Source organism: Stenella coeruleoalba, assembly GCF_951394435.1.
Source record: "Stenella coeruleoalba genome assembly, chromosome: 2".
Lineage (NCBI taxonomy): Eukaryota > Metazoa > Chordata > Mammalia > Artiodactyla > Delphinidae > Stenella > Stenella coeruleoalba.
The window spans coordinates 42168256-42186043 of NC_137147.1; the positions used below are offsets into that span (position 1 = coordinate 42168256).

The window sequence follows — 17788 nt, forward strand, 5'->3', positions numbered from 1 at the left end:
TCTATATCAGAGCAAAGTTTTTGAATCCTATAGAAATTAAATTGGTATTAATCCTAACTAGATCATTTTAAATTAAGATGTTAATTGTAATTCCTAGGGCAACCACTGAGAAAATAACTCAAAAAATATAGTAAAAGAAGCAACAAGGGAATGAAAATCTTATACTAGAATATATCTATTTAATAAAAAAAAAGACATTATGTAGGAATAGTGTAATAAAAAAAGACCTAAGATATAAAAAAACATATAACAACATGACAGACATAAATCTTACTTTATCAGTAATTACATTAAATGTAATGGACTAAAATTGTAATGTCTTCTTATGAGATTATGCAAAATGTGACACGTTTACTTTTTATTATTGTAGTTTTCATGACATTCAAAAAAAATTATAGTGGCTTAGATTTACTTGACTTTTTAAAAACTCTTTATAATGTAAAGTTTCAAACATACACAAAAGTAGAAAGAATAGTATAATGACCTCTATGTACCTTTATTCAACTACAAAAATAACTAACTTATGGCTATTCTCATTTCATTTATACTTCCAACCCAGTTTTCCCCACCCTGCAATGGATTTTTTTAAATTAATTTATTTTATTTTTATTTTTTTATTTTTGGCTGTGTTGGGTCTTCGTTGCTGTATGCGGGCTTTCTCTAGTTGCGGTGAGCAGGGGCTACCCTTCGTTGCGGTGGACCGGCTTCTCATTGTGGTGGCTTCTCTTGTTGCAGAGCACGGGCTCTAGGTGCTCAGGCTTCAGTAGTTGTGACTTGCAGGTTCTAGAGCGCAGACTCAGTAGTTGTGGTGCACGGGCTTAGTTGCTCCACGGCATGTGGGACCTTCCCGGACCAGGGCTCGAACCCATGTCCCCTGTGTTGGCAGGTGGATTCTTAACCACTGTGCCACCAGGGAAGCCCCTGCAATGGATTATTATTGAAGCAAATCCCAGATATCATTTCATCAGAAATGAATAGTAAATAATCCACAGTTTGAGAAAATTAGATGTATTCATAATTATATTATAGAAAAGAGGAAAGATCTATTAGCAGAAGAAAATAGTATCTAAATCTAAGACAATTTTTAAAAGCAATGTTTTAAATTCACTAAAATTTCTAAAGAAATTTTAAAAATATAAACAAAGCTCTTTTCAATGTAGCTTTTATCCCAATCTCTTGTTTTTACCTGTTTCTCCTCTCAGGATTCCATCCTATTTTTGATCTAGTTAGTAAGTTTTTGTCTGAAGATTCACTTATTCTTGACAAAGAATCATAGTTATTCAAAATTTGTTCCAAGAGTCCTACATTTTCTACAATAGAAGAAATACAGTATCATTTTTCAAGTACTAATTCATTTCTCTTTTATATACTATCTCACATATATTTGTACTAAATTAGTTTCATGTGGTGATGACCTACTCAATTTACAATGTAGACTGTACATACATTCATCAATAAAACTAAATATTTATAACTCAAGGAAACTATACTGGTAAAATTTTAGGCCTGAATTTATTTCCATCACAGAAAAAAGGAATTTGAACGAGAAGTAACATCATCACAAAGCCCAGTAAACTTTTTTTTTTTTTTTTTTTTTTTTTTTTTTTTGCGGTACGCAGGCCTCTCACTGCTGTGGCCCCTCCCACTGCAGAGCACAGGCTCCGGACGCGCAGGCTCAGCGGCCATGGCCCACAAGCCCAGCCCCTCCGCGGCACGTGGGATCCTCCCGGACCGGGGCACGAACCCGTGTCCCCTGCATCGGCAGGTGGACTCTCAACCGCTGCGCCACCAGGGAAGCCCTGTAACTATTTTTATAAACAGTAAAAGGGAGATTTAACTATTTCTTCACAACAACTATTGGTTGAATCTTCCTTTTAGCCTCAGCTTTAATGAGATTACATAACAAACTTTTTTTTTTTTTTTTGGTGAGGTTAGTTTATTAATTAAAGATTTTATTATCTTTTAAATTCCTTAAGATTCTTTAAATGTGTCTAAGACAAGACTTGGAATGCATTTAAATGACTCCAAAAATGAAAGCTTACATTTAACATTTTTACTTACTTTTACTAGAAAGGCTATATTTTAAGTGTCTATAACAAATTATTATTTCCTGTCACTTATAAAGGTTATTAGCACTTTTTCCAATTGAACACAATAATAAATGTTAAATTTCTCTGAGTTTTAGTATTTAAATTCACACTTAAAAACAATATAAGTAAACATGATAATCAACCTTACCTTCTATAAAGCATTATTTTTTATTTATTAATAACAAATTTTTTTCATTAAAGGTTTAAGTAATAACATGTTGAAGATAGTCAGAATAATTATAAAGGTATATCTCCAACTCCTTCTACAAAGAATCTAAAGAAGCTTGATTTGCCCAGAAAGTATCATTTAAATACAAATATTAAAAATAGAGATCCTACTTCAGTTACTACAAGGCACATTAGAGAATTATAAATCCTGAGTGTGGAAATCTGTTCCTAATTTGAGATCGGTCTAATAAAAGTAGTGGGTGCTAATTATAATTGCTTTATTACCTGTATGACGTGATATCTCCATATTTTCTTTTTTATCCGTAGGATTTTCCCGCTTTGATATTTTATCATCCTTTGAAACAGGTACAGGAGCAAATCTGCGGGGCGCTGGTGTCTCCAAAGGAGATCTCTGTTTATCAAAATTGGTATCTTCAACCTCTATTGAAGGTGCTTCAATAGAAAATAAAGAAAATAATAAATTTAACTTACTTTTTAAAAACGTTTAAATTGTAATATTACTCTTCCCCATATTTTAAAAATAAAACAAAAATTATATAGGATACTCAAATTATTAACAAATATATAGAAATAAGTTCATCCTCACTAGAATCAGAAGAATACAAACTATAAACACTTTATACTTATACCTAATAAATAAGAAAAAAATATGACAATAGTCAGTGCTATTCAAGTTGTGGTGAAAAATGGCATAGCCAGACACTGCTCATGGCAATGAAAACTGGTAAGACCATCTGGTGCTAAGTATAGCAAGTCTTAAAATTTTTATATACTTTGATCTAGAGAGATCCCACTTTAGAGTACAAGATACATTAGACAACTATAAACGGTGAGCGTGGGAACCTGAGTTCTGGCTGTAGCTCTGACACTTTCACTCTCAAGCCAGGTGACCTTGAGCAGGCAGTCATTACCTTTCTGGGCTTCATCTTCCTCCCTTTACAACTTAAAAACTGACTCACATCACTTCACAAAAGTTTTGTAAGACCCACTCATTTGGGGGAAACGTAAAGCACCTTGCAAGTATAAGGAACCTTTAACGTGTCTGTAATCCAACAATGTTCTAACAAATCAAATGTCGGGAATATTGTACTCCACGGATCTGTATATCATTAAAGGGATAGGCCCTTGATTTTCATTAGTTCATTATTCAAATATCAATAATTTGGAGATACATTTATTGATATAGTTTAAATTCCAAAGGATTAACACAAATAAGCTATGTATTCCTTTGTTTTTATAAAGAGATTTTAAAAATTCCATTAAAATAGACTTGCATTACTAACTCTTTGAAAATATTTAGAAATAGTTTCTAATTGTACTCAGATGGTTTCTCCCCGACAGAATCAAGAAAACAGCAAATATCCAGTTTGTCAGAAAATTGGTGAATTGATGATAAGCATTTTTGATGCTAGATAAGTAAAATTTTTCTAAATTTATATAGAAGTGCTTCTGACAATTTATGAAAGTTATTAATTAAAACCATTAAGTAGAACATGATCCATAACTTGACTGAACAAGTTTCAAAATAATCTAAAACTTACCTGACCTAAAAAAAACCAAAACCTAATTTTATAAAACAAAGAGTCTCTCACAACCTTGTAAGTAAGTTTTCAGCTTATATACTGCAAAGAACATTCATAGCTGGCATTTTTTATTCATAGAAAACTACATATTTTTACCTTGTTTGGAAGCAAAGGTGTTATGTGAAGATAGATTACTGCTACCAAAATTCAAATGGTCTGGTTTTACAGAATACTTTTCCACTGCTCTAGAAGGGGGCACAGTAACAGGCTGAAAATTACTAGTCTTGAGTGCAGCACTAATGAAGTGAGTCTAGAAAACATAAAATTACTTTGTTAATTTCAAATATCATTTGAAAGAGTTAGATGACAAAATACTTTGAATTTATTAGAAGACTTGAAAACAATCTATTAGATTTAATAAACAATGAAAATACATACATTACATGCAACTATCTACTGCAGCAGCAATGCCACTGGAAGCATATAATAGCACTTGGGTTAAGTCTGGCTCTGCAGTGTGGCCCTGATCATTTAATTTATTCTAAACCTCCGTTTCTTCCTTTTCACCTCAGAGATGGCTCAAGAGACACTGAAGCAGGGTAGGAGAGGACCAGGAAGAAGGGACCCTAGCCCTAGACCTCTACTTAAACCAGAGAATTTAAAACCAAAACATCTCATCTTTTATATCCTGGATGGTAAGATTTTATTTTAATTAAAGGTTTAAAAACCATTGACAGAAAGCACTCAAATAAAATAGTAGCCGCGCATAGTAGCAGCAGTAATTTATGCATTTACGTATAAATGGAAACGATAGTGACAACACAGTTTTAACACTATTAAAACATCTGAAATGTGTAAGTATCTTAACTAATAAAATGGATTTTAAAAGAGTTTTATGCTAGACAAAGAAAAACCGAAAAGATTTATAGTTTTACAGAATTCTTAAAAGTGTGTTGAGATCACTCTTCAAAAAGAATTTCATTTCATTAAGCCTTAACTGAACTACTAAAATACTGAAAGTTCAATTTTCTCTGTAGTTATAGGCTTTATAAATAAGATGTCTGAATTAGCAAAGATTCCATTCTTCCAAAATCAGAAAGTTAATAAATTATGCGTTTATTTATGGAAGGATAAATGAATGGCAGGCACCTAGAACTACCTTAAAAAAACTCAATGTGCTTTTCAAATGTGTCATCTCATTCTATCCTGAACCAAAAATATTTTCTAGGTAAAGAAATCAAGGCTCAGAGAAGCAAAGTTACCTGTAGACTGGGGACCAGCACTCTGATAGGCCCACTCCTAGCCTCTCCAGATAACATGCTGCATACTCAATTTTAGCAATGTATGGAGTACTTAGTAAAACTTTATTTTATATGCCCATAATCATTCCAATAAAAATAATATCTTAATCCCATGAAAATTTCAAGACAAGCTCTATTAGGAAGTCTTGAAAATAATAGGACATTAGCGTTCACTCTGTGATCTTATATTGAGCTATGATAAGCTTATTTTTATATATTCTTCTGAATGTTATATTTTAATTTTATTTTTAAAAGTTTTTAAACTGCATACTAAGTAGGGAAAAAAAGTAAATTAAAACCAATGCAGGGCTTCCTTGGTGGCGCAGTGGTTACGAATCTGCCTGCAGGGGCTTCCCTGGTGGCGCAGTGGTTGAGAGTCCGCCTGCCGATGCAGGGGACACAGGTTCGTGCCCCGGTGCGGGAGGATCCCGCAAGCCGCGGAGCGGCTGGGCCCGTGAGCCATGGCCGCTGGGCCTGCGCGTCCGGAGCCTGTGCTCTGCAATGGGAGAGGCCACAACAGTGAGAGGCCCGTGTACCGCAAAAAAAAAAAAAAAAAAAAAAAAAAAAAAAGAATCTGCCTGCAAATGCAGGGGACACGGGTTTGAGCCCTGGTCCGGGAAGATCCCACATGCCATGGAGCAACTAAGCCCATGCGCCACAACTACTGAGTCTGAGATCTAGAGCCCGCGTGCCACAACTACTGAGCCCACGTGCCACAACTACTGAAGCCCACGTGCCTAGAGCCTGTGCTCCGCAACAAGAGAAGCCACTGCAATGAGAAGCCCATGCACCGCAACAGAGAGTAGCCCCAGCTCGCCGCAACTAGAGAAAGCCCGTGCCCAGCAACGAAGATCCAACACAGCCAAAAATAAATAAATAAAATAAATAAATTTATTTTAAAAAACCCAATGCATTTATGATGCTGGTCATTCACTCATTCAAAAGGAAAGTATACTGAGTACCTGAGTGCTGGGTAGTATCCCAGGACTTAGAAATTCCAAAATAAATAAGAAACTATACTATCAGCTCTCTGTGAGGATAATTCTTCTTTTTATAATAGCCCAGTGCCTCATATTCAAAAGGCATAAGAATATTTATTCTTTTTAATTAAGTAAATGTAGAAGCAAATAAGTATACTAGGTGTTTCTCATCCAAGGGTGTGCAACAGAATCATTAGAGAGCTTTCAAGGATTCCCAGACCCCATCTGAGACCTGCTGTCTCAGACTTTCTGAGAGGTACAAGCACGTGTATATTTATAAAGCTCTCCAAGTGAGTCTGATGCACATTCCCAGGCTAAGAGCCACTGATGTAAACAAAAAACTGCAATGCAATAAATGCCCTTTAAAAACACCGTCAACGGAAATACCACAAAAGAAGGAAAAGCCAACTATAAGGAGAGGTCTCACAGAGCTAGACGTCTGAACTAGAACATGCAGAGTTACCCCATAGAGGAAAAGAATTCTGAACAAAAGCAAATCATTATTTAAGAACTAAAACTGTTACAATCTCCTGAGCTATTGCAATAATCAATGAATATTAGCTTAGAGATCCACGTGATAAAAGGTCATGGAATGTGTAATCCCTTTATTACCTGAATATCTATTTGTTGTTGCTGCAGTTTTTCAAGATGCCTAATGTACTGCTCCATAAACACATTCATTTGCTTTCCATGATCACGGCAGTGTAGTTTCTCATGTTTATTCTGAATGGTTGTCTGCTGCTCTGTAACGCGTTGTAGCTGTTTATCAGTCTCCTGTAACTTATTGAGTAATTCTGTAACAGTATTGACCTTTGATTCCAACTCACTCTGCACCTAAAACAGTAAAAATATCCAAAGATATCAAAAATATGCTCAATTACTAGAAAGATTATATAAAGTGACTGGTATTGAGAAATTATCAAACCAAATTTCTGATGATTTTATGCCTTTATTTTTAGAATCACAGAAATAAAAGGCAGAAGATAGTTATCCTTAAGTAGATCTTTTCTCTCATAAAAAATAACAAATTTGTCACATACAATTTTTATTTCTTAAGTGGAAATTAAATACTTAATGGAAATTAAAAATACTTAAATGGAAATTAAAAAGAAGGAAATAGCAAAACAAAGTAGCTTTCGATACTTCACTAATCTGAGGCTGAGTTAGGTCAGCAGTTTTGGCTCTCCCCCTATTGGCTCTAAGACCTTATTGCTGACTCTGACCTGTTTCTCATTTTTCCCATTTACAAACTGAGGGGTATGGCATAGATGGTCTGTAAGGTCCCTTCTAGCTCTAAAATAAGGATGACAAAACATCCCAGGTACCCAGGACTGAGGGGTTCCCAAGATGATATTTTTCAGTGCTAAAACTAAGAAAGTCCAGGATTTTCTAGAACTAACACAGGGATGAGAGATAAATCTCACAACTTCTGAGAAATAATTCACAACTACAGACAGCAATATCCCTAGCCAATGGCTGGACACAACAATTACAGAATCAGTTTCTAATAAACATTTTTACATTTTACAAAGTAGTAATGACTATCTGGGAAGAAACAGATATACTTTTATCAGTGGAGCTGCTGTTGCAATGGCGGCAGCAGTTGCTGCAGCCACAGTTGCAGCTGAATCAATTCCACTGGGTGAAGTTCTACTCTCCTGAATAATAGGGTCCTTTTCTGCGCTGGCATCTTCTAAAAGCTGTACCTTTACCTCCTTAAAGACAGGCATGCTTTGAGCTCTGTAAATAAAAAAGGAATAAAATCTATTCAGTAACCTCTACTGAACCATTAGAAGAAATACCTACAGGTGGTAATCTGCTGCAGGTGAGTTTTCTTGATTTTTTTAATTTAAATCCCTATTTTTCACTATCAGCATCTTATTAGTCATTTGGTTAATGAAATCTATTAAGGCTCAGGTCACTACACACTAAAGAAATAAAAAGGTAATTCCTTGAAGGCACTGATATTTCAGAAAATATGACTTATGCATGTGGAAAAGACATGGGCACAATTACAATGATTTATAGTCAAGAAGTACAAATTTATAACATGCAGAAAAGGCTCTAAGAATTTAGGTATCAAGTTTTACTCCCAAAGTAAGACAGCCCAAGAGGGATCGTTAAAACTGCTGAAAAGAATTTTTTAAATTCTAACTCATTTAGATTTAATAAATGTCACCTAGTTTATTAAAATGGGCACAAAATACACTACTAAGCAGTCTGGATTAAAAATGAGTCCAGAAAATAGATACATATTCACAGTAAGGCATTTAACTAAACACCTAAAAAAAAAAAAAAAAAGACTGGTCAATTTTGTGCTGTATTTGGCCTAAAAGAAATCAATGAAAGAAAACACTGACAAAACTGAAGACTCCCTAAGGTAAGTCTAAGTAAAATCAACAGGAATGAGCTCCATCTCCAGCTGCTGAATTTCCACCCTTTGATTTTTCCTTTTATTTTTTTTGCGGTACGCGGGCCTCTCACTGTTGCGGCCTCTCCCGTTGCGGAGCACAGGCTCCGGATGCGCAGGCTCAGCGACCATGGCTCACGGGCCCAGTTGCTCCGCGGCATGTGGGATCTTCGCGGACTGGGGCACGAACCCGTGTCCCCTGCATCGGCAGGCAGACTCTCAACCACTGAGCCACCAGGGAAGACCCCCATCCTTTGATTTTTGAAGAAGGCCACAGAGCTCTTAAACTTACTCCTCATTGATGTTGCCTCATTTCTATTAAGAGCATCATTTTTCTCTCATTCTCAAAATTTTGAAGTTAACTTCTCTGTCCTCGTTTACCTTCTCATGCCCAACTGAGTCATCAGGTTTTGTCAATTATTTCATCACAATTGCAGGACTAGTGTCATGGAATTATGGAGGTAGGGGGAACCCAGTAGCCCATCTTTCCTAATTTTCACATCAAGAAACTGAGGTCCATAGAGGTAATGGGATTTACTTGATCACGTCACAGAACTAGTAAGTAGCTGAGTTACGACCAGTTCCCAGAGATCGTCCCATAACACCAAGCTTTCTCTCTCAAACAGCACTTCTCCCTTCAGACTTCTGCTCTAGTACAAACCATCATCTCTAGCCAACTATTTCATTCTTCCCATTTCTAATTGCTTAAAAACTCTCCACACACATTTTCCCACCATTCAAAAATCTAAAATCATTCCTTATAGACAACTGAATAGGCTACTTTCCTGTTTGGCCTTCCACACACTCCATCCTCTGGCCCTGCCCTATACACACTGCACTTTTCTTCCCAAAACCACCTCTTCCTGAGTCACACTGCTCTCACTGACTATGCCATGCCACTCCCACAGCTGACTCCATGCTTTTTCTCACTCTCTCAACCTTCTTCACCTAACTTACTCTATCCTTCTAAAGATACAACAAAAGCCTTACCTTTTTCAATAAGCCTGCTCTCATAACATTTCCTCTTGATCTTTCCATTCATTAATTACTTTTGCATTTACTTCCTATACCACACAACTGAGGCTTGACAGTCAGCCATCCTATGGTTTAAATGTCTGTACAGAACAGTTTAACAATGTATTGAATGTTTCCTCTCACAGCTCTAATCATGCATTCCTCCATATATCTACCTATTCTCTCCCCAGCCAAGCTCTAAGCAACCTGGGGTGGGGGGCCGGGGACTTCTTTTATACCAAACAGCAACTAAGAAAGAGCACATAGTAGGTGCTCAATATATATTTAGCTGAGTGGTGTACTAAGAAAATGTAATTCAGATAATCTGTATCTTTTAGAATTTCTGTCTGAAGTCTGAATGTGATTTACCCTTTAAGATCTTTCATTCTACTTTAATACATTAAATTGACCAACAAGAAAAATAACATTATAAGGCTAGACATCAACTTTACAGGCTTTAAAATTTTATTTTTTCCAATTATCAAATTAATAAATGCTCAATGTAGCAAATGAGCTTCTAAGTGTAAAGAACTAGAAAAAATGCACATAACTCTCCCATTCAGAAGAAACTGTTTCCTTCTAGTCTTTTTCTAGAACTTTCTTCTTTATTCCTAAATCCTCTGAATCTGGCATCTATCCCAATGCTACACTGAAACTGCTCTTACCAAGGCCATTAATACCTCGTCTTGCTCAATTCAATGGACACTTTTCAGTCCTTATCTTTCTTTACCTCTGAGCAGCTATCAAACTTAGAACCTCATTTCCCTTGGTTTTGTTAAGACCATACTCTCTTACACCTCTGGATAAACTTTCTGAGTAACATTTAGAAGCCACATTGCTTTCTTTGCACATCTCTTAAAGGTTTGGTTTTCTCAGAGCCCTACCCTATGCCATCTCTTTTCACTCTCACACTCCCACCGAGTCACTTCAATCACTTCCAGAGCTTAGACTACTATCTACATACAGATGACTTATGGATTTCTAGCTTAGACCCCTTTTGTAAATTTGACCTTTATATTCAATTTCCTATCAGACATTTTTCACCTGGATGTCTCATAGGTACCTCAAACCCCTGCTTACATCTAAAATGAAATTTATTCCCCCAAGGCTTCCATTTCTTAATGAATATTACTACTGACTATGCATTTATACAAGCTAAAAATCTAGGATCCATCCTTAGCTCCTTCCTCACTCTCACATCTAAGCAGCAGTTCCTGTCAATTCTATCTCCAGATCATCTTCCAAACCTGTGTACTCCTCTACAGCCCAGCATGATTCCCACCCTCACATTCCACCACTCCCCAATGTACTCAGGACCAATCTAATTCATCTCTTTAAAAGATTCCTGAAAAATTCATAGTCAACTGGTTTCCTGGACTCCAGTCCAGTCCTCTTCCAATCATTTTTTCATAACTACCTGAGTGAGCCTTTTAAGAAAAATATATCACGCTTTAAAACTTTTAAATGATTTGCTGTTTCTCTTTAAGTCCAAACTTCTTTAAAGTAGTTTATAACCTCTCCAGCCACATGTAAGGACATTCTACCCTTGTTCTAGACACTCTGGACAGACTCTTCATTCCTCAAAGGCTCCAGCTGATTACCTTTTATCACAGCTTTACAGCATATTATAGTAGCAAATAGGGCAGATTTTCCATCATTCCATTTCTGTTTCTCCAAAATTAGCTATTCTCAACTGTGTGCATTCTAGATGTATGTATTCTTAACAGTATGTGTATATATTCTCAATTTGTGTGTCCTTCCAAGTAAATTTTAGAATCACTTTGCCAAATTCCATCCACCATTCTCAAAAAAAAAAAAATTCAAGTGACACTAACTACAGCAAAATCTCTCTTAACCCAGTATGAGAGTCATTTTATATTTCTGACTCAATTATTATTCTCTACATTGCAATGACCTTCTCAGAGGCCCTTCCTAGTTTTTTTGTTTTTTGCTTTTTAAAAAAAATTCTGTGCATCCATCCTGAAATGGGGAGAGACCTACTGTGAACAGATAAGAGGAGCAGTGTTCACAGTTACCTCTCACTGTCCACTTGTAGATAAACAACTTCTCCCTCTCAGATCTGAGAGTTCTGACTTGAAGGCAAGTTGATAAAGTCCCCATTACGGTTGCAAGCAGCCACTTCCACCTGGGGTCAGCTGGATGGAAATGGTAATCACTTTCTCTCCAAATGAGTCAGATGTAGTCTGCAATTTTTAGTTCAAGTATAGAATTTGGGAGACTGCACTACTCCCTCATGCCCTTACTTTTGCCTTTTCTTATATATTTACAAATCCCAGAATGCAATTTACCATCCAAATTCTCCTCCTAACCACCATATCACATATTGGGAACTGGAGGCTGATCAAATGCAAAAAGGAAAAGCACCATTAAGCAAAACAACCAGTTGTGAAACTCTGGCTGGCTCAGATCACACCCTTGTAGTTTGGAGGTAATATTTATTTCATTAGTGTTTCCCAGAGTATAATATGTATACCATGGATAACTATAGGTGAAAAAGAATAAACTTTATCTTAATAGTTATATACTTATTTTCATTGTATTATTAGAAATACCAACTTTCCACTTATAGAAGTAATCTAAAATTTCCTTTTTGAATAAAATGAGAGTTCAAAAGTAAGTAAACATTTTTCCTATTTTCTAAGGGGTGTCCCAGGCTGCTCTGGTTTAGGAATAGAATACATTTAGCCTAAGAATATGTATCTCATTCCACCGCCACTAATGATAAAAAAAAAAAAATTCCTCCAGTGATATATTCTTTCATGTTTAGCATGGTGCTGTTGTCAGGGTTGGTTCTGTATTTCACTGGCATTAAAGATAAAGTTGGGAGGAAGCATTTGAATAGAGTAGTAGCCACATTCCCCTTCACTCCATCCAGATGCTAAGCTTGTCCCTTTCTCAAATCTTAACCAGAAAAAGTCTAAATGTCCTTTGATAGTAAGTAGTAAGTATTATATATTTGGAACTACTTGACTACTGCTATAAGCAGTATAGTGAGGTGACTAAGAGAGGACTCTAAAGACAGACTACCTGGGTTTGAATCCCAGCCCAGTGAATGCTTGCTAAATGACTTTGGGAAAATCAATCCCTCTCTACCTCAGTTTCCTTATCTATAAAATGGGGATTCTGTAAAATTGGGATAGTAATGGAATCTATTTCATTGGATTTTGAGAGAATTCAATGAGTTAATGCACATAAAGTGCTTAGAACAATACATCTTCAATAATAATAATAATAATTAACAGCCACTGAGTATTTTACACATGCCCAGCACCATGAAAAATGCTTTATACATATTATCACATATATATATTTCACACATTGGAGAAAAAAAAACTTTTTCCTAGGTGCAAAGTATAAATAAAGCTGATTTTAGAGAACCATATAGAAACACAAGAAATGGCCCACCTATTTTCTGTAAATGAAACTTACTTTTGTTTTAAAACTGCTCTTAGAGCATCTTTCTGTCCCATAGTGTACTGAGAAATAAAGATGTCATTTGCTGCAAAATCAAAACACAAAAATATACTTTAGATTCCTGAAAATTTATTAAATTTTGATAAGCTACTCAAAGAAAAACTTTTTTAACTAAAGAAAATGTTTGGGGATTCAGCAATATGACCTTTCAATTTAAAAAGGTAAGGAACACATTAAATGACTGAGTAATAATAGTTATAACCCTAGACTGTAGGAAAAAAATTGTGTAAAAACACCTGGGGCCAAATTAGAGACATTTGTTCAAACTCTAACAATAAAACTGCTTAGATGAAAATAAAACCAACTACTTTTTAACTGTCATTAAATAAATTTTTTCAATGCATATTTTAATCTATTATCTTACCAAAGACTATACAAAACTTGAATTCAGCATGTATAAACAGGTATCAAATACCAAACCTATGCAATATGTTGGCAATAATGAAAGTATCCTTACTGTTACAAACCATTTTCTGGACTTTAGAGATTCCATTAGTAGCTTAATTTGGAAGGAAAAACTAATTAAAAATGAAAATAATAAGAAAAAACTGTAAGGCTGTTTAATGAATATCTGAAAAGAAAAATCAATGTCTAAAAATCTAAAATTCTATCCTTACCAAGGAAATTCTTACACGTTACAACATAAATGAACCATGAAGACATGCTAAGTGAAATAAGTCAGTCACCAAAGGACAAAAACTGTATGATTCCATATATATGAGGTATAGTGGAATTTATAGAGACAGAAAGTAGAATGGTGGGAGGGGGAATACAGTTAGTATTTGATGAGTACAGAGTTTCAGTTGGGGAAGATGAAAAGTTCTGGAGATGGACGGTGGTGATGGCTGCACAATATGAATATACCTAATGCTACAGAACTGTACACTTAAAAATGGTAAAGATGGTAAATTTTATGTTATGTATGTTTTACCAAAAAAAAATCAAATCTATCCTTTTACCTTTTTGTCTGTTGTTCTCTTCTGTTTTATCCAAAGGCAACACTTGCACTGCAACATCTTTAGAAAAATCCTTTAAGATATGAAAGGAAGAAATGAAAGGCTAAATAAACTTTATGATTTATTATTTATCAATTACCATTTACTAGCCATGTGACTACTGTGCCCTGGGAGGACAGGACTGTGTGTTTTATATGCTTAATTCCCAGCACCACCATAATGCTTAGGTACCTTGAAGCTACTCAAAGATTTGTTGAATGAGTAATGAGCTGTCATCAAGTGAACGAATGGGTAAGTGAACAAGCAAGCAACTGCGACCTTGAAATTCAGATTCAAATCCTGATTTGGTACTCTCAGCAGAGCAACTTATGTAACATCTCAGTGGCTATAGTTAAATGTGAAAATGTGATTCACTGTGAATCAAATGAAGTTCGTAAGGATGGTCAACGCATGGCACAATATCACAAATTAATCACAGTATTCTTTGTCACTAAGCTATAATGTGGTCTCAGAAGACTTCACTATATAAGTGACATCTACTGGCAAATAGCTTTCTGCTCACATGTGTAACCCTAGACTTCGTTTCTAAGATTCTATTCAGTGCCAAGACACCATGACTTTTTAAGTACTAGGTTCAGTCAACATTGCTTCATCTTCCTTACACACACATTTTTTTTCCCTGCTAAATCATTAAAGGGAAAAGAGAAAATCATAAAAGAAAACTGATCCAAGCTACCTGCTGATAACAGGTGTTAACTTCCTAAAAATAGCCAATGAGGCTAACAATACAGTAGAATGTATCTGGGAAATTAATGTAAAGAACTCCCACAAATCCGTTACAAAAAGCACAGCACATAAATATGTAATTCACAAAAGAGTAAATACAGGTGGCAATATAAATGAAAAAAATTTCCCCTCCACTAATAATAAAAGAAATAGAAAATAAAACAATGAGATGCCTTTTTCACCTATCAAAATGGCAGGGGTTTTTTGGGTTTAATTTTAATGCTTCGTATAAATAAAGACGGGGAGAAATAACCCCACTAATTCTTACTCATAACCTTGCTGGAGAATATATATTGATACAGTTTTTCTGGAGGCAATTTAGAAACATTGCAAAAAAACGTGCATAATCTTTTATCTAACAATTTTACACCTAGAAATTAATACAAGGAAATGAGCTAGGATATATACCAGAATGTTCATCACCTGCTTGTTTATATTATAAAAAACGGGGAAAAAAACCTTAATGTCAAATGACAGGAATATGAACAAATAAACTTTGGTACATACATACACTGAAATTCTGTGAACCCATTAAAAGTTCCTAGGAAAGGCGCCTGGTGGCGCAGTGGTTGAGAGTCCGCCTGCCGATGCAGGGGACACGGGTTCATGCCCCGGTCCGGGAAGATCCCACATGCCGCGGAGCGGCTGGGCCCATGAGCCATGGCCGCTGAGCCTGCGCGTCCGGAGCCTGTGCTCCGCGGCGGGAGAGGCCGCAGCGGTGACAGGCCCGCGTACCGCAAAAAAAAAGAAAAATAAAGTACACAAAAGGCTTCAGAATAGTTTGAATGATATATAATTTACACCTCACTTTTTTTTTATTATGTTGTTACGGCTGCTTTACCTTTACCTTACAGTTTGTAAAAACATTTCTTTGGTAAATGCAATTTAAATAAAAACAAGGTCTGTTGCTAATCAAACAAAATTTTAAAAAGCATTATTTGCCAATACTTAAAATTTTAACATGAGCATAATTAAGAATTCTTTTGCTTACACTTTCTGACACAGTGGGATTTTCTAATGGAGGCTGCTGATAATTTCTGGCAGAAGTTAAGTCTGATGAACCTAACAAAATAAAGGAATCAATTTTAGTGATTTTTAAATCAGGATGTTACCTTTTGAAACTGTACAAATATAATTCAAGAACTATAAACTCCATATTAATGCAATTAATTAAATTGGAAGCCACTCTTCATGCAAAAATCTTAAAATGTACTTAAATATATCCTGATGAAGTTTTTTACATCTGATATTTTGGAAAATAAGGGCTCAGAACTGACAATCAAATGAGATAAGTATAAAATGTTATAAAATATATCATTACACTATTGGATTTGGACAAACTATGGGTACAATCATTTGTCAGGAATAAAACATGCACATGATATAAAAGCCTGATTTAACAGCAGGCCTATGTTATGCTGTACCCCTCAAAAGCAGCACTATAAAAGCTGCTTTATTCTTTGGTTTTTGTGCTTATATTCATTAATTTGATTACCAGTGAAGTGGGTAAAACGTATGCTATCTTCACTTTCAGGGAGCTCCAGACAAGTGAATTGGGACATGGAAGCCATCAAAATGCAGAAATTGTGCTTTTCTACTATCCAAACAGAAGGTAAAAAGCCAGCACTACTGGTGAAAAGGAAGCACATCACACTAGCTGAGTGTGTCCATCACAGTTGTGGACAAGAACAGTGTGCCAAAAACACGCAAAGAAAAAACAAAATACAAAATGTTTTATTCATTCTATCTATTCAGTATTATTCGATGTAGACTGTGGGTACCTGGCCATTTTCCCAGGAAAAGGGGTCACTTTTCAAACGCCTGTACAAACTAGACATATATTTAGGAATTTAATCATCAAAAGTCCTCTAAATTTTGAAACACAAAAAACGAAATGAAAATAAAGACTAAAGATTTACAGAAGTGAAAACTGGTTGAAACTATTCGGAATCACATACCACATAACGTTCCATTCAAGCTCTTCCCAGTTCTAACAGGAAGACGTTTATTTGCAGACAACGCTGGAGGAACACGGCACAACTCATCTTTCAGCAAAGGCGAATTATCTCCCTGATTTGGAGAAATTACCTCACGAAGTCTCCTCGCTGGTATTTTAACCTTTTTTTTCTTTTCCGGGCTAAACTCAGAGCCTTTCATATTACTGGTAACAAAACTAGTCCCACAATTATGAACAGAATTTTCTTCTGGGTCCATTAAACTTCAGAACAAAATTTTCACCGCTTTGAGGATTTCGGGGGGGCAGGGGTAGGGGAGAAGAAATAAAGTGGGAGTATGATAAAGAAAACGTGAATTTCAAGTGATTTTGAAACATGCAGTCATCAACTTTTAAATAAAACGTCTAAAGAGACTATGCACAAAGCTAGAAATTTCAATTTGGTATTTAATCCAGGATTAGAGACGACTAGAACATATTTACCCATTAATCCCACTCAGTCTATTAATGCACCATGCCAATGAATCTGAAAGTGAGGATGACAAGAGAATGACCGCATAAGCAATAATAACAATAACAGAGCACTCCCCAACCGGAGAGATGGCAGTGCAAAACCTACCAGATGTGGAGGCGGAGTTAAAATTTGAAAAGAGGGAGTCAAGCAGGTAAAACCGAAATGCTATTTTTTTCAAAATCACCCACATAAGAAGCTTAATAGCTTTCTTCAGCCAAAGAGTCTTACACACCCCTCCAGAAGCAACCATCAGACACCTAAATTCTCCCCTCTGCTTCTTCCGAACCCTCGGCAACAGCGGAGTCACGGGTCTAAGCTGACAACAGCTTCAGTTAGCCGCGGGTCAACACCTACTTCCCTTTAAACCTGCCCTTCACACACAACACGCATGCGCGCCATGAAATCGTCCAACCAAAAAGCTAAACGCTCTCCGGTGCTCTTCCATCCCTCTCCGGGTGGAAACAAACACCCAATATAAAAGGCTTAAAACGGGTGTGAATTTTTTGTTTTATTAAAGGCAGTACATTGCCCCACAAGGCTTAAAACATTGAATAACACTCGGGAGTTTCATCCAAG

At 35.9% G+C, this 17788-nt stretch overlaps 1 protein-coding gene across 2 annotated transcripts in view; it reads right to left on the bottom strand.

Moving 5' to 3' along the window:
* The window catches only part of KIAA0586, a 105527-nt gene extending 88000 nt beyond the window's left edge, over positions 1–17527 (bottom strand). The window contains exons 1-10 of one of the 2 annotated variants that reach the window (XM_079911887.1): positions 17318–17527; positions 16703–16984; positions 15736–15806; positions 13962–14031; positions 12958–13027; positions 7649–7823; positions 6696–6917; positions 3959–4112; positions 2544–2711; positions 1187–1310 (exon numbers count right to left, since the gene is read on the bottom strand). In XM_079911887.1, coding sequence (XP_079768013.1) covers positions 1187–1310; positions 2544–2711; positions 3959–4112; positions 6696–6917; positions 7649–7823; positions 12958–13027; positions 13962–14031; positions 15736–15806; positions 16703–16958 — 1310 coding nt within the window. In that variant the 5' untranslated portion in view covers positions 16959–16984; positions 17318–17527. Of the gene's footprint in view, positions 1–1186; positions 1311–2543; positions 2712–3958; positions 4113–6695; positions 6918–7648; positions 7824–12957; positions 13028–13961; positions 14032–15735; positions 15807–16702 lie in introns of both variants that reach the window. The other variant, XM_079911886.1, reaches the window with a different exon arrangement.
* Positions 17528–17788: the final 261 nt, after the last annotated feature.